Here is a 20462-nt window from a genome sequence, read left to right as displayed (position 1 = left end):
GCTTAGCACATAGCAAGCACTTAACGCATACCCTAATCATTAATTATTATCAGAGGTCAGGTTAAAGAGAGGATCCTCTCACTTAGCCCCTCTCAGGGTTGTACCTGGAGAATTTCCAGTGCTGTACAAGTCTCGGCTATGGGAGGGAGAGTCAAGCAGAGGCCTACCCATTCCATTTGTAGCTTGGGCAGTGACTAGCAAGTGGAAGGCAATCTGCTACAAGTCAAAACTCACCCGTGCTGGGCAGCAGTGACATAGGAGAGAGTTGAGGGCGGAGACTCAAGTTTACCGCGCGGAAGGCGGCAGTGGTAAACCACTTCCATATTTTGACCAAGAAAACTCTATGAATACACTACAGAATGATTGCAGATGAAGAGCCGGCTGTTTGGGGGAGAGATGTGACCGTGGTGTCTCTATGGGTAGGAAACGACTCGACGGCATAAGACACAGTGTGCTCCCTCTTGTGCAATCATCACATCTGTAATTTAGTTATATTAACCTCTAGACTCCCCCTGTAGACTGTAAGTTCATTATGGGCAGGGATTGTGTCTGTTCATTGTTACGTTGTACTCTCTCAAACGCTTAGTATATAGTCTTGTCTTATGCCGATGAGTTGACTCCAACCCATAGCGATGCCATGGACACGTCTCTCCCAGAGTGCCCCACCTCCATCTGTAATCTTTCCAGTAGTGTATCCATACAGTTTTCTTGGTCAAAATATGGAAATTGTTTACCATTGCCTCCTTCTGAGCAGTAAACTTGATTCTCCACTCTCGACTCTCCCATGCCGCTGCTGCCCAGCACAGGGGAGTTTTGACTTGTAGCAGATTGCCTTCCACTTGCTAGTCACTGCCCAAGCTAGGAATGGACATACCTCTGTTTGTTCTGATGACTTGACACCTGTCTACATGTTTTGTTTTGTTGTTTGTCTCCCCCTTCTAGACTGTGAGCCCGCTGTTAGGTAGGGATCATCTCTATATGTTGACAACTTGTGCTTCCCAAGTGCTTAGTACAGTGCTCTGCACACAGTAAGTGCTCCATAAATGCGATTGAATAAATACAATTGAATGAACCTCTGCTTGACTCTCCCACCCAAAGTCAAGACTGGTAGAGAACTGGAAACTCTCCAGGTGCGACCTTGAGAGGGGATAGTAAGCGCTCAATAAAAGCAATTGAATAAATGATTGGATGAATGATCAGCCCGATCGTGTCCCAAAGCACTCATTCCCTCCGTCCTGTCTCCGTCAGGCATTGTGACCGCTTTAACTTGGCCGGCTTCACTCCTTACCATCTCCAATGTCATCGACAACCCCTGGGGCGTGTGTCTCCACCGTTCAGCTGAAGTGGGCAAACACCTGGCCCAGATTCTGCTCAGCCGACAGCAGGTAACAACCGACAGCGGGTTACGACTGGCTGAGGATCCAGGAAGTCCAGGGTTGAAGAGAACCCAGCTTAGCAGCTGGGGCATGGGCACCACCAAGAATGGGTTGTACACACCAGTGTGTAGTACAGTGCCTGGCACATAGTACGTGCTTAGGGTTAGGGTACCACAGTTATTATTGTCAGCCTTTGGTCAGAAACCATCCCCACTGGTGGCAGGGCCTTCCCTACTTCTAGCAGTTCCATCACAGACAGTGGTCACTGTAAGCATGCTGTGTGCAGGGAATGTGTCAGTTTATTGTTCTCTTGGGCTCTCCTAAGTGCTTAGTACAGTGCCCTGCACACATAAGCAGTCAATAATAATAATAATAAAGATGGAATTTGTTAAGTGCTTACTATGTACAAAGCACTGTTCTAAGCACTGGGGAGGATACAAGGTGATCAGATTGTCCCACGTGGGGCTCACAGTCTTCATCCCCATACGACTGACTGATAGCATGTGCAGGCAGGGAATGTGTCTACCAACTCTTGTTATATTGTACTCTCCCAAATGTTTAGTAAAGTGCTTTGCACACAGTAAGTGCTCAGTAAATACCATTGAATGAATGAATGAACAAACCAGAACAAAGAGAGTTTTATTTTTAAATGATATTTGTTAAGCCCTTATTTTTTTTTGGGGGGGGGGCGCGTTTGTATTGTATTTGTTATTCACTGTCTATGGGTCAGGCACCATTCTAAGCATTGGGGTAGGTACAAGGTAATCTGGTTGGACTCAGTCCCTGTCCCACATGGGGCTCACAGTCTTAATCCCCATTTTTCAGATGAGAGAACTGAGGCACAGAGAAGTGAAGTGATTTGCCTAAGATCACATAGCAGACACGTGGCGGAGCTGGAATTAGAACCCAGATCCTTCTGACTCCCAGACTTGAGCTTTATCCCGGCTAATCCAGGCTCCACCACATATCTGCTGTGTGACCTTGGGCAAGTCACATCACTTCTCTGGGTCTCAGTTACCTAACCTGTAAAATGGGGATTGAGACAGTGAGCCCCACATGGGACAGGGACTACGACCGATCCAATTTAGTTGCATGCACTCCAACACTTAGTACAGTGCCTGGCATTTAGTAAGTGCTTAACAAATACCAAAATTATTATTAAGTTGCTCAGTGGAGGAAGATTGGTCCCACTGTGGAAAACTTTAGAATTCAGTGCTTCCAGGGCTTGCTTTACCCATCCCCTCTCCCTTTGCTTTTAGATTAGGTGACCTCCTTTTTAATCCTAAAGATCTCCAGGAAAAGACTGCAAGACCCTCTAGCCTATAAACTCATCTCTAGATTATAAAGTTGTGAGAGAGAAAAGTGTCTACCAACTCTGTTGTTTTGTTAATGATGGTATTTGTTGAGCACTTACTATGTGCAAAGCACTGTTCTAAGCACTGGGTGGATACAAGGTGATCAGGTTGTCCCACATGGGGTTCACAGTCTTCATCACCATTTTACAGATGAGGTAACTGAGGCACAGAGAAGTGAAGTGACTTGCCCAAAGTCACACAGCTGACAAGTGGCAGAGTCAGGATTAAAACCCGTGACCTCTGACTCCCAAATCCGGGCTCTTTCCACTGAGCCATGCTGCTTCTCCCAAGTGTTTAGTTCAGTGCTCTGCACACAGTAAGCGCTCAATAAATATCATTGATTGGTTGAATGATTCATTGACCTTGGAATGCACTCCCTAGGGAAGTAGACTAAACTGTGTGAATGGAATAATAGTAGTAATAATGACAATAATAATAATAAGGGTATTTGTTAAGCACTTACTTAAATGGGGATGTAGACTGTGAGCCCCATGTGGGACAACCTGATTACCTTGTATATACCCCAGCACTTAGAACAGTGCTTGGCACATAGTAAGCGCTTAACAAATACCGTCATTATTATTATTGTTTGAGTCAAACACAGTTCTAATCACTGGAGTAAATACAAGTTTATTATTATTATTAATAATCATAATAATAATAGTACTTGTTAAGAACTTACTATGTGCCAAGCACTGGGGTAGATACAAGGTAATCAGGTTGTCCCACATGGGGCTCACAGTCTAAACCCCCATTTTACAGATGAGGTAACTGAGGCACAGAGAAGTGAAGTGTCTTGCCCAAGGTCACTCTGCAGACAAGTGGTAGAGCCAAGATTAGAACCCATGTCCTCTGACTCTCAAGGCCGTGCTCTTTCCAATAAGCCAAGCTGCAATTAGGTTGGACATAGTCCCTTTCCCATATGGGGCTCAAAGTTTAAGTAAAAGGGAGAACAGGTATTGAGTCCCCATTTTACAGTTGAGGAAACTGAGGTGCAGAGAAGTGACCAAGACCACACAGCAGGAAAGTGGTGGAGCTGGGATTAGAACTCAGGTCCTCTGACTCCCAGGCTTGAGTTCTTTCCACTAGGTCAAGCTGCTTCTGGAAGGCAAGAAGTAAAATCATTGTTATCTAGTGAAAGCATGAGTTAGAAAGAGGCAGGACATAATAATAGTTATAATAATAATTCAAGTATTTGTTAAGTGTTTACTATGTGCCAGGCATTGTACTAAACACTGGAGTAAGAACAAAATAATGAGGTGTCAGATGGAGCTCACAGTCTAAGTAGGAGAAGAGGGTATTTTGCAGATGAGGAAAGCTGTGATACATGGGAGAGTGCCTGTAATTGGAAGCAGAACAAAAGCTCCTAAATTAAACTGTCCCACTGTACTACTGATATAGAATCTCAAAAATGCAGTTGAAGTCTCTTCTCTAGTTCCCCGTTTCATTTTACATTATAACCCGAGAGATGTGAATGAGCCCAGATTTATCTCTAGGGATAAGGAAGTGAGTTGCTGAGTGAGCCCTGAGGATCATACATTCATTTCAGAAAAGCTAAAAGCTAATGTCTAAATGAGTTTTAGCCACCTATAAACTATCAGGGAACCCTTAGCTTCCCAAGTGCTGTAAACCCCATGGTTTGTTGGTAGGACGATAAATCATCAAGATGCTTTTAAAATTAGAAACAAGGTATGGAGGAAAAACCCAAACCCCAAATATAAACTTGAGATGGAGCAGCTCAGGTGATTAAGGGGTTGAAGGCAGCACAAAAGGGGAACATGAGAAGAGGCTACAGATGCTGGCGAATTTAAACTTCACACCAAGTCAAGGGTGGAGGGATTCTCTTGGGCCTGAGGAAATGGTCTAAAGTTAAGGAAAGAAATAGAATCTGGCTGGAAGAGACTTCAGAAAGTCAACTGGTCTGTTCCTCGCCTTCTGGGCAACATTAAACCCAATCCAATGCAAAGAATCACCTACTTTTCTTGAAAATCTCCAGGGATAGAGATGCTACAGTTTTTCAAGGTAATGCATTCCACTGGCTCTGAGCCCCTAGTCAGGAAATTCTTTCTAAAGCCTACCTAGGCCCTCATCCTGCAGTGTAAACCTGTTTTCTTCTTGATCTGTCTTCAGTGGATATTTAAAACAGCTGTTGACCATCCATGTGAGAATGTTATCCCTCCTCCCCCTCTACCACCCCCTTCCTATCTTCCAACTTTCTAGGAATTTGCTCAGGGGAGGCAATGGTGTGAATCCCTGCCTCTGAGAAAATCCATTTCAGCAGACACTACATTTCCACCTAAAAGAGGTCCCCATGTCCTTCTAATTAAGACACCAGCAAGACATGTGGAAGAGCAAATGTATCGATTCAGTGAAAGGAAGAAAAATTACAGGCTATTTAAGCCCTTCATCATTTAGAAGGCTCGAGAAAGGTTATCCAAGATGCTGTCTGCTTTGGAAAACGCCCGGGTGTCGATTCTCTGCTGACGTGGTCCGTGCATTTGTGTTTGCTCTTTCCTAGGGCAGACGGCCCGTCACGTTGATTGGCTTCAGCTTGGGGGCCAGAGTCATTTACTTCTGCCTTCAGGAGATGGCTCGAGAGAAAGGTAAGTCTGAGCGTAGTTCAACCCTGATGTTAAAACCTCTTCTAGTTACCACTTGGGGTGGTATCCTTTGGAATCACGTCGGAGTGGGTTAAATTGGTCAAATGAGTAACTAGAAGATGGGGGACTGGAGTAAATATATTTGCGATGTACAGAGAGACTTTCTTTTCACCTCTAGATTGTAATCTCTTTGTGGGCAAGGAATGTGTCTACCAACTCTGTTGTAGTGGACTTTCCAAAGCGCTTAGTAGCTTTTATCTACCCAGCACTTAGTCCAGGGTCTGACACACAGTAAGCGCTCAATAAATACGATTGATTGATTGATTAACAAATCCCATTGAAAAAAAAAGAGGTGGTGAGGAAAGCAGGGGTGGTTGAAATTACTGACTCTGGTTACTACATGTGATCATTTTCAGCACAGGCTTCAGAGTCAGGGGAACACACCTGCTGTTGACCCTGGGCAAGTCATTTAACTTTTCAGAATCCTCTTCTGTAAAATGGGGTCTAGATACCCGCTCCGCCTGCCACTAAGATTGTGGATCCTACATGGGACAGGGTTGCACTTGATTGTCTTGTATGACCCTAGCATTTAGTACAGTGCTAGGCATAGTTCTTCAAATGCCGTCGAGTCATTTCTGAGTCATAGCTACTCTATGGACATTTCCATAGAGTTTTTCCTGGTAAAAAAATTCGGAAGTGGTTTACCATTTCCTTCTCCACAGGCTTCAGAGTCAGGGGAACACACCTGCTGTTGACCTTGAACAAGTCATTTAACTTTTCAGAATTCTCTTCTGTAAAATGGGGTATAGATACCCGCTCTCCCTGCCACTAAGACTGTGGGTCCTATATGGGACAGGGTTGCACTTGATTACCTTGTATGACCCTAGCATTTAGTACAGTGCTTGGCATAGTTCTTCAAATGTCGTCGAGTCATTTCCAAGTCATAGCTACTCTGTGGACATTTCCATAGAGTTTTTCCTGGTAAAAAAATTTGGAAGTGGTTTACCATTTCCTTCTCCACAGGCTTCAGAGTCAGGGGAACACACCTGCTGTTGACCTTGGACAAGTCATTTAACTTTTCAGAATTCTCTTCTGTAAAATGGGGTCTAGATACCCGCTCTCCCTACCACTAAGATTGTGGGTCCTACGTGGGATAGGGTTGCACTTGATTATCTTGTATGACCGTAGCATTTAGTACAGTGCTTGGCATAGTTCTTCAAATGCCGTCGAGTCATTTCCAAGTCATAGCTACTCTGTGGACATTTCCATAGAGTTTTTCCTGGTAAAAAAATTCTGAAGTGGTTTGCCATTTCCTTCTCCCACACAGTAAAAACTCAAGTCTCTGCCATTGTCTTGGATCAACATTTGATTCCTTGATCATCCATCCACCTTTGACTCTTTCCCATGCTGCTGCTGCCCAGCTCAGGTGGGCAATCAGGTGAATCAACTTAGTGCTTCAGCTTAGACTTTTCCATTATGGATAACCCTGAGGAGAGAATCTCTCTCAATGACATAGCTCTAAACCTCATTAGCAGACACAAACTCTACTGCCACAGTTAGGCATTGATTCATAGGAGAGACTATATAGCAAGCGCTTAACAAACACCACACTTATTATTGATGATCATTTGCAACGTACAGTCAAAAGGGGAGTGTGGAAGGGCAATGGAAGCAGTATTCTGACCCAAATCCCCCTTTCCCTTTCACATGTCCCTCTCCTAGCCACTGTCAGAGCTCACAGCTTTTTCATTGCTTACTCCTCACAGTGTAGAATGTTACTCTGCAATACTGTAACTCATCTAATTACTGCAATAGGTGAGAAGCACTATACTACGTGCTCGGGAGAATGCAATACAATAATAAACAGACACATTCCCCACCCATAATGAGTTTACAGTCTAGAGGGGTTCCCAGGCCCATGCTCTAGTCACTCGGCCACAAAGCACTTACTCTGTGCCAAACACTATACTAAGCGCTAAAGTAAATACAAGATAATTAGCATAGCCTAATGGATAAAGCTTCAGACTGGATGTCAGAGGACCGGCTTTCTAATCCCAGTTCTGCTACTTGCTTAATGTGTGACCTTAAACAAATCCCTTCGTTCTCCGTCAGCTAAGCCCTTTTTAGTTTTGTTCTGTTTTGTTTTGTTGCCTCAATTACACATCTGTAAAATGGGGATTAAGACTGTGGGCACCATGTGGGGCATGGTCTGAATCAAACCTAATTAACTTGTATTTACCCCAGCACTTAGTATAGTGCCTGGTATATAGTAAGCACTTAAATTCCATAATACCATAGGCTGTAAGCTCATTGTGGGCAGGGGATGTGTCTGTTTATGGTTATATTGTATTCATTCATTCATTCAACCATATTTATTGAGTACTTACTATGTGCAGAGCACTGTACTAAGCGCTTGGGAAGTACAAGTTGGCAACATATAGAGGCGGTCCCTACCCAACAACGGGCTCACAGTCTAGAAGGGGGAGACAGACAACACAACATGTGGACAGGTGTCAAGTCATCAGAATAAATAGAAGTAAAGCTAAATTCACATCATTAACAAAATAAATAGAATAGTAAATATGTACAAGTAAAATAAATAGAGTAATAAATCTGTACAAACATATATACAGGTGCTGTAGGGAGGGGAAGGAGGTAGGGCAGGGGGGATAGGGAGGGGGAGAGGAAGGAGGGGGCTCTGTGGGAAGGCCTCCTGGAGGAGGTGAGTTCTCAGTAGGGCTTTGAAGGGAGGATTAGAGCTAGCTTGGCAGATGTGTGGAGGGAGGGCATTCCAGGCCAGGGGGAGGACGTGGGCCGGGGGTCGATGGCGGGACGGGTGAGAACGAGGCACAGTGAGGAGGTTAGCGGCAGAGGAGCGGAGGGTGCGGTCTGGGCTGTAGAAGGAAAGAAGGGAGGTGAGGTAGAAGGGGGCGAGGTGATGGACAGCCTTGAAGCCGAGAGTGAGGAGTTTTTGCCTGATGACTAGTAGCCACTGGAGATTTTTGAGGAGGGGAGTAACATGCCCAGAGCGTTTCTGCACAGAGATGATCCGGGCAGCAGCGTGAACTATAGACTGAAGTGGGGAGATACAGGAGGATGAGAGATCAGAGAGGAGGCTGATGCAGTAATCCTGTCGGGATAGGATGAGAGATTGAACCAGCAGGGTAGTGGTTTGGATGGAGAGGAAAGGGTGGATCTTGGCGATGTTGCAGAGGTGAGACCAACAGGTTTTGGTGACAGATTGGATGTGAGGAGTGAATGAGAGAGCAGAGTTGAGGATGACACCAAGGTTGCGGGCTGTGAGACGGGAAGGATGGTAGTGCCGTCTACAGTGATGGGAAAGTCAGCGAGAGGGCAGAGTTTGGGAGGGAAGATAAAGAATTCAGTCTTGGACATACTGAGTTTTAGATGGCGGGCAGACAAACAGATGGAGATGTCCTGAAGGCAGGAGGAGACATGAGCCTGAAGAAGCACTTAATATAGGGCTCTGCACACAGTAAGTACTCAATAAATACGATTGAATGAATTACCGTGAAAAAGCAATCAGGTTGGACACAGTCTCTGTCCCACTTGGTGCTCACAGTCTTAATCACCATTTTCAAGATGAGGGAACTGAGGCAAAGAGAAGTGACTTGCCCAGGTTATACAGCATACTAGTGGCAGAGCCAGGATTAGAACCCCAGTCCTCAGAGTCCCAGGCCCATGGTCTTTTCCATCTTTTCCACTAGGTTTGCCACTTGCCCTGTTTCAACTCAGGCTAACCTAGCAACCCCTTCCTCACCCTCCAAGGAAATCCACGGGCACTTGTATAATAGACATTTTAAAGCCATAATAAACAGTAGTTCTATGAATGGATTACTCACTATTCTCCTCTCACTGCTGTTTCTTAACTAATTCAGGCCTTTGATCCATTTTATATTTTGAGGTTCAAACAGGGCCGCTTGTTTAACACACAATTAATCTGCTTTTTTGAGAGAATGGTTTCCTAAATGCGGGAAAGCTATTATCTGAGTTGGGAAATAAAAAAGAATTACTCCAATGCATTTAAATCCTCTAATTGTTTTCAATGGCCCATTCTTCTCTTGAAGTAAAATGTAGCTATAAACCAAGCATAAATCTCCAACAGAACATAATCCATCAAAACCACCTGCAAATTTTACCTACCTCCCTATGGAGAGGTAGTTTGTTGAATTACTGTATTTATGGCTTCCTCTTCCCTCCTACCAAGTGATGTCATAAACAGCTGAAGTTGCCTTGACAACTTTATTGGATAAGCCTGCAGCCCCCCCCCCTTTTTTATTTTTTTTTATGGTATTTGTTAAGCACTTACTATGTGCTAGAAACTGTACTAAGCACTGGGGTGGATACAAGATAATCAGTTTGGACACAGTCCCTGTCCTACGTGGAGCTCACAGTCTCAATCCCCAATTTGCCAGTGAGATAACTGAGGCCCAGAGAAGTGAAATGACTTGCCAAGGTCACACAGCGGACAAGCGGCGGAGCTGGGATTAGAAACCATGACCTTCTGACTCCTGGGCCTGTGCTATATCCACTATGCCGTTATTATTATTCTCTCCTTTACTCCCATGAGCCCATACCTAAGGGTACAGAAACAGAGGCATAGAGAAGTAAATTCTCAACCTGGGTCTGTGTGATAAACCTTTTTCTTATGGGGCAAATCAATCAATCATTGGTATTGAGCACTTACAATGTGCAGAGTACTATACTAAGTACTTCAGATAGTACAACAGAGTTACTGGACACATTCCCTGCCCACAACAAAAGACCACTCGGGACAGAGAATAATTCAGGTATTTGCTCTTCTGATGTGGTGGATATTTTTACCACTGCCTGACACTTCACCTCCTGAGCAGACCAAGTCTGTACAATAGATTAGCAATAGATTTATATCTATTCCTTAGCTAGTTAGGGCCATTTTCTTCTAGCATTTATTAAGTGCTTACTCTATGTCAAGCCCGGTTCTAAGCACTGAGGTAGATATATGATAACCAGGTCAGACAGAGTCCCTGTCCCACATTGGGGCTGACAGTCTAAGTAGGAGGGAGAACAGGCATAAACTCTCCATTTTACAGTTTAGGGGACAACTGTCCCTGTCACAGTTTTAATCCCCATGTTAAAGAAGATGTAACTGAGGCACAGAGAAGTGAAGTGACTTGCCCAAGGTCACACAGCAGACAAGGCAGAACTGGGATTCATTCATTCATTCAATCATATTTATTGAGTGCTTACTGCATGCACAGCACTGTACTAAGCGTGATGATGATGGGATGAGATTGGTGTTCTCTGGGAATGGAGTCTCCAGCGAGCAGTGTCAGAGCTGCCGAACATTTGGTTTGATCTGTTTTTCCGCTCCCAAAAATGGATAGACTCAGAGCCTTAAGGGACCAATTCTACAAAGCACAGTCAATCCATTCCAGGGAATTTTTGCACTGTGTCTCCAAGCGAAAGGAGGAATTTTCCATGATTTTCCCTTTTGTCCTAAATCCTCCTCTTACTTGCTAACATAAGCAAATTCCTCTGAACCCTGGGCCATGGATGCCGAAAGGGGATTCTCAGCTAGGCAACAAAACAAATAAATATGAGGTTTATGTCATTATGTAAGCAAAGGAAACAAAAAGAAACCAACTAAACTTCATCCATTTATTAGGGCATAGGGAGAGGATCTTACCTCCTGTAGCTTCAGCTTTGAAAGTGAAAGATACCTCGTATCATTCAGTGGTATTTATTGAGTACTCTCTATGGGGAAAGCACTGTTCTAAGTGCTTGGGAGAGTACAATACAGCCAAGTTGGTAGACATGTTCCTTGCCTACAGTGAGCTTACCATCTCAGGTATGTTAGAAACACCATGGCCTAGTGGAAAGAGCAAAAGCCTGGGAGTCAAAGGATCTAGGCTTTGTCACTTGCCTGCTGTGGGATCTTGGGCAAGTCACTTTATTTCTCTGTACCTCAGTTACCTCATCCGTCAAATGCAGCTAAAACATCTGCTTCCCCTCCCTTTTAGACTGTGAACTCCATGCAAGACAGGGGCTAGATCTGACCTACTTTATTGTATCTGCCCTAGGGCTGACATGCAATGTTTGGGGGGGGGGGGGTTTAATGGTATTTGTTATGTGCTTACTTTGTGCCAAGCACCGTACTAAGCGCTGGGGTAGTTACAAGATAATCGGGGTGGACACCATCCTTTGCCTCACATAGGGCTTACAGTCTTAATCCTCATTTTGCAGATGAGGTAGCTAAGGCAGAGAAGTGAAGTGATTCGCCTAAGATCACACGGCAGACAAGTGGTGGAGCCAGGATTAGAACCCAGGCCCTCTGGGTTGTCCTTGTCCATTGCCACCATTATTAGTAACATAAGGTGTAGGTGCAGTACACAATTCCAAACCTACAGTGATGAGCGAGCAAGGCCACCCCTGGCTGTGCTGAATAATAATGGTAGTATGTGTTAAGTGCTTACTATGTGCCAAACACTGTTCTAAGTGCTGGAACACTGTACCAAGTGCTGGGCATTGCCACTGTGCCTGCAAAATCCAAGACTAGAAAGCAACCCTAATAAATTCAGAGATGCTGACCAATTCTGTCTTCCAAATTCTCCCATTCGAGCTGCTCTTGTGAGTCGGTTTGATTTTCATTCTCTTTTCCCTTCCGCATCATCTATGTACTTAATATTCTCCCAGCCTTCAACCCAAGGCACTTATATATGTATTTGTAAATCGTATATTATAAAGTATTTTTATATTAATGTTTGTCTCCCCCTCTAGCTCTCTGCCCACTGTTGCGTAGGGACTGTCTCTATATGTTGCCAATTTGTACTTCCCAAGCACTTAGTACATTGCTCTGCACACAGTAAGTGCTCAATAAATACGATTGATGATGATAAATACGATTGATGATTGTGAGCTGCGAACGTGTTTACCGACTCTGCTGTAGTATACTCTCCCAAGTGCTTAGTAGGGTACTTGCTCACAGCTCACAGTAGGTGCTCATTAAATACCATTGATGATGGTAATGATGATGAAAACACTGGGGAAGCAGCAGGCATAGTGGATAGAGCACGGGCCTGGAGTCAGAAGGTCATGGTTCTAATCCCGGCTCCGCCACTTTGTCTGCTGGGTAGCCTTGGGCAAGTCACTTCACTTCTCTGGGCCTCAGTTCCCTCATCTGCAGTATGGGGATAAGAGTGTGAGCCCCATGTGGAACAGGGACTGTCCAACCCAACTTAGTACAGTGCCTGAAACATAGCAAGCGCTTTAAAAATACCACTATTATTATTCTTCTTATTATTGTGAAAACCAAATTTGGGCACCTGGCATTTTAAGAAGGGCCGAGTTTGGCATTCCAACTGAACTCCTCATTTAGACCCCACCCCTCAAGCAACAGCTATGATTCCCTTCCAAGCTCAAGTCCCGGGCCTGGTTTTTCCATCAACCAAAGGAAAGATGGGAGGAAAAAGGCAACCAAACTCTATAATGACAATCATCTTTCATTTCTTGATCCCCTTTCTCCTGGGAAGCTGGAAGCACAGCGCACACTTTCTCAGTGAGGTCGTGAGGAAATAGAGATTATCATCTCCAGTTTCTGTGGGGGAAATCGAGGCCCAGGGTTGACAGGTGCCCTCCTCAAGTTTACAAAGTGAATCAGCGGTAGAACCGAGATTAGAGCCAGGCAGAGAGCCAGGCTTCCCAAAGACACTATGGCTTTTCTTGTCATCTGCTAGCAATAAAATGAAAACAGAGGGATTTGAAACTGATCTGCACTTTTTTTTTTGATCCATCAGTTTATAATGGTATTTGTTAGGCATTTACTACATGCCAAGCACTGGGGTAGATACAAGATAACCAGGTTGGACACAGTAGCTGTCCCACAAGGAGCTTACAGTCTAAGCAAGGGGAGAGAACAAGTATTTAACCCCCATTTTACAGTTGAAGAAACTGAGACACATAGAAGTTAAGTGACTTTAAATCACACAGCAGGCACGTGGTGGACCCAGGATTAGAACCCAGGTCCCAACAATAATTGTGGTATTTGTTAAACACTTACTATGGGCCAGGCACTGTAGTAAGCTCTGGGGTAGATACAAAATAATCAGGTCCCACATGGGGCTCACAATCTAAGTAGGAGGGAGATCTGGTATTGAATCCCCATTTTACAGATGAAGAAACTGAGGCACAGAGAGATGAAGTGATTTGCCCAAGGTCACGCCGCAGGAAAGGGGAGGAGGCAGTATTAGAACCCAGATCCTTCGATTCCGAGGTCCGTGTTCTTTCCACCAGGCTGCCCTTTAACAGCATTTATGTTTGAGAAGTCAGTTTTGTAGGCATAAATTAATTTTGTAAGTGGAAATATACCCACCCCCATCTATTTTTTTTTACAATTTTATCCTCCATAGTGGGGAACAGTGCCAGTAAAATGAAATACATAAATTGTCTTTACTACTTGCCTAGCATAAAATGATAGTTACATTGGACAAATGCATTAACAGCTGTAGAAACAGCTTCTCTTTACAATGTCACTGGCAACCAAATCACCGAATCTGCTATTCTGCAAAATACGCCACGAGCACCCACCCACCCCATTTTGTTCCAAAACAAACTGAGTTAATCCAAACCCTAGGCTAACCAACAGGGTTTGGAACCCAAATGGAGAGTCCTAATGAACATTCTGTGTTCCTGATTCTTCCTGCTTTCTTTGAAAGTAACTTTGCATTATTCAGCATGCAATATTAAAGATGAACATTGGCAGTTAATGTATCAACTAAAAGCTGAATGAACCAGCTATATTGTTAAAAAAGAATCACAGTCTTGGGATTCTGGTCATTTCACTTTTGGATTACTGTAATCTGCTCCTCAGCCTTCCAGTCTCCTCTGCAATTAATTTAATTGAAAATTTTACTGCTGCTAGGGCTATTTCTCACCCATTACTTTGATGATATTGCTCTCCCCCTTAAAACCTTTCACGAGCAAATCCAAATAGCTTTTTGTTTCAATCCCGGTTTTGTCATCTTCCCTTCCTCCCCTATGCCCCTTTATTTTCTTTTCTCCAACCACCTTTCCTTACTCCTCTGATCTCTCGTGTCTGGGCCCTTCCCCATAAATAATAATAGTAATAATAAAGACTGTGGTATTTGTTAAGAACTTACTGTGGACAAAGTACTGTACTAAGCCCCTGGGGGAGATCCAAGTTAATCACAGCCTAAGTAGGAAGGAGAACAGGTATTGAATCCCCATTTTGCAGAAGAGGGAACTCAGAGGCAGAGAAAAGTGAAGTGACTTGCCTAAGGTCACACGGCAGAGACGTAGCAGCGCCAGGATTAGAACCCAGGTTCCCTGATTCCCAGGCCTGTGCTCTTTCCGCTAAGCCACACTGCTTCTCCATGAAAGTCACCTGGACTCCCTCCTGCTTTATGTCATCAGAGCAAAGCCCTCCCCTTCAGTCAATTAACAGCCATTAACCTGCAGACTCAGAGTCACCAATAGCCTCACGTCAATCAGCAGTTAGGGAAGAAGTGTGGCCAAGTGAAAAGAGCACAGGCTTGGGAGACAGAAGGCCTGGGTTCTAATCCTGGCTCTGCCACTTGTCTGCTGTGTGACCTTGGGCAGGTTACTTCACTTCTCAGGGCCTCAGTTTCCTCATCTGTAAAAGAGGGATTAAGACTGTGAGCCCCCGGCAGGATATGGATGGTGTCCAACCAGATTAGCTTGTATCTGTCTCAGTGCTTAGTAAAGTGCTTGGTATATAGTTAACATTTAAATTTCATTAAAAAAAGGTTTTATTGAGCAATAACTGTGTGAGGAGCACAATTCTAAGCCCTTAGAAGAGTACAATTGGGCTGTGTTTCACCCGATTTTCCTGTATCTACCCCAGCACTTAGTACAGTGCTCTGCACACAGTAAGCGCTCAATAAATACGATTGAATAAATGAACAAATACCACTATTACAGTTCGGTAGAGTTAGTAGATTCCTACCCTCAAGAACTTTCCAGTCCAGCAGATGGATTCATACCCTTCCTAGGCTCTTATCTATATATGTGTAGTCAAAATCTTATTTTTCCATTTCATCTTTTCATATTCTTACCTCTACCAGTTATATATCCTTACTGTTCCTTTTGGTGCCATGATCTGTAAATAATTTCTGTCTTGCATATCTTCCTCATTAAGATTGCAAGCTGCTTTGAGGGCAGAGGGGACCATGCCTTTTGTTTCTGAGAAGCAGCATGGCCTAATGGATAGAACATGGGCCTGGGAGTAAGATGGACTTGAGTTCTAAATCCTGGCTCTGTGTGACCTTAGGCAAGTCATGTCACTTCTCTGTGCCTCAGGTTACCCCATCTGTACAATGAGATTAAGACTGTGAGTTTTATGTGGGACAGGGACTATGTCCAATCTGAATATCTTGTATCTATCCCAGTGCTTAAAACAGTGCGTGGCATATAGTAAGTGCTTAACAAATATCACAGTTATTATTATTTCTGATGTACTTTTTCAAGCACTCAAGAAAGTGCTCCTCACATAGTAGGACCATTGATGAGGAAGAGAGCCTCAGGAAACTTTACTTTTAAATGAGAAGGTCTTGGAGCAAGGGATGATCCTTGTGTTTCCATTTCTTCTAGACTGTGAGCCCGCTGTTGGGTAGAGACCGTCTCTATATGTTGCCAACTTGTACTTCCCAAGCGCTTAGTACAGTGCTCTGCACACAGTAAGCGCTCAATAAATAGGATTGAATGAATTTCCAGTTAGGGGGTCTAAGCTCATTGTGGGCAGGGAACGTGTCTACCAACTCTGCTATATTGACCTCTACCAAACGCTTAGTACAGTGCTCTGCCTCCAGTAAGCACTCAATAAATACTATTCATGGATGGATTGATTGATTAATTGAAAGACCAGTGGCCACAACACAAATACTTGGACAGCTTCTTAGATTACTCCATAGAGGCCTCAGATTCCAAACTTCCTCGACAAACTCCCTCTAGACTGTAAGATCGTTGTGGGCAGGGAATATGTCTGTTTATTGTTCTATTGTACCCTCCCAAATGCTTAGTCAGTGCTCTGCCCCCAGTAAGCGCTCAATAAATGCGACTGATTGATTGAAAGACCAGAGGCCACAACTCAAATACTTGGACAACTTCTTAGATTACTCCGTAAGGCCTCAAATTCCACACTCACTCGACAAATATAGGCGTTGGGTATGCTTAGAAGAAGGGAGGGAAAAGGAATCCAGAATGATACGTCTGTCTGAGTTGCCTCTAGAATGTCAGCTTTGTGAAGGGCTTCCATAATATTCGGCATGGGGGACATTTGGGAGGGCCCCCTCCCCTACAACAATAGTGCACAAACTTCAGAAGGCCTTTTGGATTTTGTTCCCTTTGTCTTGAACAGTTAGATAGCTCTTACGTGCTAGAAAAGTGGAGAATCAGCATGGCCGTAGGAAAAGAGCACGGGCCTGATAGTTGATGGACTTGGAGTCTAATTCTGGTTCTGCCGCTTGCCTACCGGGTGACCTTGGGCAAGTTGCTTGACTTCTCTCCTCAGTTTCCTCTTCTGTAAAATGGGGATTCAATATGTGTTCCCCTCTCCCCGCTACACTGCGTGCTCCATGTGGGACAGGGACTGTACCTGACTATCTTGCAGTCATGGCTTAGTGGAAAGAGCCCAGGCTTGGGAGTCAGAGGTCATGGGTTCTAATTCCGGCTCTGCCGCTTGTCAGCTCTGTGACTCTGGGCAAGTCACTTAACTTCTCTGTGCCTGTTACCTCATCTGTAAAATGGGGATTAAGACTGTGAGCCCTATGTGGGACAACCTGATCACCTTGTAACCTCCCCAGCACCTTGAACAGTACTTTGCACATAGTAAGCACTTAACAAATGCTGTCATTATTATACTGTCATTATTATATTATACTAAGCACTTAGTATAGGGCTTGGCACAGGGTACTTAATAAATACCACAGCCATTATTATGAATTGGGAAATTTAACATAGCATGAGGCCAATGTATGCTTTCAGCCGATCAAACCTGACAAGTGCTAAGAAATAGACTGACTCTTGCCTATACTGCAAGCTATTGTCAAGTTGGTGCTTGCCCTTTGTCTTGGCTTAGATTTGGGGCTGTCAATCCCCAAATTAATTAGGTTTTTCAATCGCCACATTAATTTCCATCTTTAACTTAAAAGAGTAAACACATTTCCCCCAGCCCTTGCCGCTTTCTGTGTTAGTGATCCGATAAAGTCTCCCATCTCTCTCAGAAGTGGTATTGACAGAATCATTGACTCTGCACTGAAGGAGCATGTCTACCTTTAACTCTGTCAGAAGTCAGGCCCAAAAGACTTACTAAGAAGGCTTCCCTGTGAAATGTGTTTCCATTAAAGAAGAATTATATTTTGGCTACGTACATAGTAGATTTGTATAAATGATCTGAGGGCTAAAATAGGGGTTTCTCCAATTGTTTTTGTTGTTGTCTTATGCCGTCGAGCCGTGTCTGACCCATTGCGATGCCGTAGACACATTTCTTCCAGGATGCCCCACTTCCATTTGCAATTGTTCTAGTAGTATACCCATAGAGTTTTCCTAGTAAAAATCCAGAAGTTGTAAACCATTGCCTCCTTCCGCACAGTAAACGAGTCTCCACCCTCCACTCTCGCCCCTGATGCTGCTGCCCTGCACGGATGAGTTTTGACTTGTAGCAGGTTGCCTTCCACTCACTAGCCACTGCCCAAGCTAGGAATGGAATGAGTAGGCCTCTCCTTGACTCTCCCTCCCATAGCCGAGAATGGGAGAGTACTGGAAACTCTCCAGGTGTGATCCTGAGAGGGTTCTCCAATTGTTACTATGCAATTTATTAAGCGCTTTCTAGGTGTCAAGCATGGTGCTAACTCCACAAGGGGCCCACAGTCTACCTCCTCCTTCCCACCTCCTTTCCCTCCCCACAGCACTTGTATATATATTTGTACAGATTTATTACTCTATTTATTTTACTTGTACATATTTCCTATTCGATCTATTTTGTTAATGATGTGCATATAGCTTTAATTCTATTCTGACGATTTTGACACTTGTCTACATGTTTTGTTGTCCGTCTCCCCCTTCTAGACTGTGAGCCCGTTGTTGGGGAGGGACCGTCTCTATATGTTGCCAACTTGTACTTCCCAAGCACTTAGTACAGTGTTCTGCACACAGTAAGCACTCAATAAATATGACTGACTGAATGAATGAATCATTTTCCCCACCCAACCTGCATCTCTCCAGACTGAATTTTCCAGCCTTGAACAGAAGCCTCTCTCCATCCCCTAATCATTTTGGTTGCCCTTCCGTTGAAGAAGCGGTGGCAAGTTTTTAATTGGTAATTTGGCATTTGAGTGGGGGAAAAAACCTAGTTTGAGTAACAGGCATTGACCTTTGAATGCCCGTTTGGCTTGTATGTGTTCTCATTAGAGTGTTTTCAGGGAAAAACCTAAGGAATTTAATAGAGTACTCTTAACCTTAAAGAGTTCCAATACCTCCAAAAGCAGAACAAAAGAGGGATCAAAAAGTCCAAGCTAAATTGTTTCCAAGCCATGGCATGGGGTGGTTTATGCAGACCGGCACCATGTAAAAATATCACCACCTTATAGCGGTTACTCCACGGTCGCTTGCATTCTGTGGCAGGATCAGTAGCTCCCGGGTCACATAAATGCAAAGTCATTAATTGAACCTTTAATTTGTCAGCACAGTTGACCTACCCGAAGAGAACCTCCAACATTACAGATGAAAAAAGTCCCACAGGTCAATACCACTCCCATCGTGAATTGACAAAATGTCTTTCACTGACACTCACCAGCTCTTGAAGTGGACGTGTCAAATTCTTTCCTTGTGGAAGAACCGCTTCATATTTGGGCAGCGCTTTGAAAAGCCTGCAGATTTTGCGTGTGTTCTCTGTAATAATAATAATAATGGCATTTATTAAGTGTTTACTATGTGCAAAGCACTGTTCTAAGCACTGGGGAGGTTACAAGGTGATCAGGTTGTCCCAAGGGGGCTCACAGTCTTAATCCCCATTTTACAGATGAGGTAACTGAGGCCCAGGGAAGTTAAGTGACTTGCCCAAAGTCACACAGCTAACAAGTGGAGGAGCAGGGATTTGAACCCATGACCTCTGACTCCAAAGCCCGGGCTCTTTCCATTGAGCCACGCTGCTTCTCTGTAAATTTCATTGTTCAGAAAGAAAGGAAATGAAATGAAGATGGTCCTAGTTATGTTCTTGCAGCTATAGTGTCTATATAGTGTCTATTAGAGAAGCAGCGTGGCTCAATGGAAAGAGCACGGGCTTTGGAGTCAGAGGTCATGGGTTCAAATCCCAGCTCCGCCACTTGTCAGCTGTGTGACGTTGGGCAAGTCACTTCACTTCTCTGGGCCTCAGTTCCCTCATCTGTAAAATGGGGATGAAGACTGTGAGCCCCTCGTGGGACAACCTGATTACCTTGTATCTACCCCAGCTCTTAGAACAGTGCTTTACACATAGTAAGCGCTTAGCAGATACCAACATTATTATTTTTTGTGGGGGCAGGGCAGTAGGCCATGATTAGGACACGGAGAAGAAGGCAGGAGAGAAACAGAAAGAGACTCAGGGAGAAGAGAAACCCACTCATATACTCACACACTCTCACTCTCATATAAACACACACTCTCCTAGGACAACTGGTGAGGAGTCAGCCTGGGTTGGAGTGTCAGAGACCATATCTATTTCCCACTGTGTTTTCTTTCCTCAGCAGCAGCATCGATGTTATTTAGGGAGCATTTAACTGTGTGCAGAGCACTGTGCTAAGCTCTTGGAAGAGTTCAGTAATAATAATAATAATGGCGTTTATTAAGCACTTACTACGTGCAAAGCACTGTTCTAAGCGCTGAACAGTGTCAAGTCATAATCATAATCATAATCACTGTCAAGTCATAACAGGTATCAAGTCATAATCACTGCTCCTCCTCCCCTCCTTGTCGCCCCTACTCTATCCCTCTGCTCTACCCCCTTCCCCGCCCCACAGCACTTGTTTATCTTTGTACATATTTATTATTCAATTTATTTTATTAATGATGTGTATATATCTATAATTCTATTTATCTATTGATGCCTGTCTACTTGT

General features: G+C 44.1%; 1 protein-coding gene and 1 non-coding gene across 2 annotated transcripts in view; one reads left to right on the top strand and one right to left on the bottom strand.

Moving 5' to 3' along the window:
- Nucleotides 1-20462, top strand: part of TMCO4 (transmembrane and coiled-coil domains 4) — a 125753-nt gene that overhangs the window by 57357 nt on the left and 47934 nt on the right. Inside the window, exons 10-11 of the mRNA XM_038747304.1 lie at nucleotides 1249-1385; nucleotides 5250-5334. Coding sequence (XP_038603232.1) covers nucleotides 1249-1385; nucleotides 5250-5334 — 222 coding nt within the window. The remainder of the gene's footprint in view (nucleotides 1-1248; nucleotides 1386-5249; nucleotides 5335-20462) is intronic.
- Nucleotides 18022-18159, bottom strand: LOC119929234. Its single transcript, XR_005451367.1, has one exon. It is a non-coding gene; the product is annotated as a small nucleolar RNA SNORA7 (small nucleolar RNA).

The sequence above is a fragment of the Tachyglossus aculeatus genome, chromosome 5 (genome assembly GCF_015852505.1).
Source record: "Tachyglossus aculeatus isolate mTacAcu1 chromosome 5, mTacAcu1.pri, whole genome shotgun sequence".
In the NCBI taxonomy this organism is placed as follows: domain Eukaryota; kingdom Metazoa; phylum Chordata; class Mammalia; order Monotremata; family Tachyglossidae; genus Tachyglossus; species Tachyglossus aculeatus.
The sequence above is the reverse complement of the archived record's forward strand: the minus strand, read 5'-3'. Positions and strand labels throughout refer to the sequence as shown.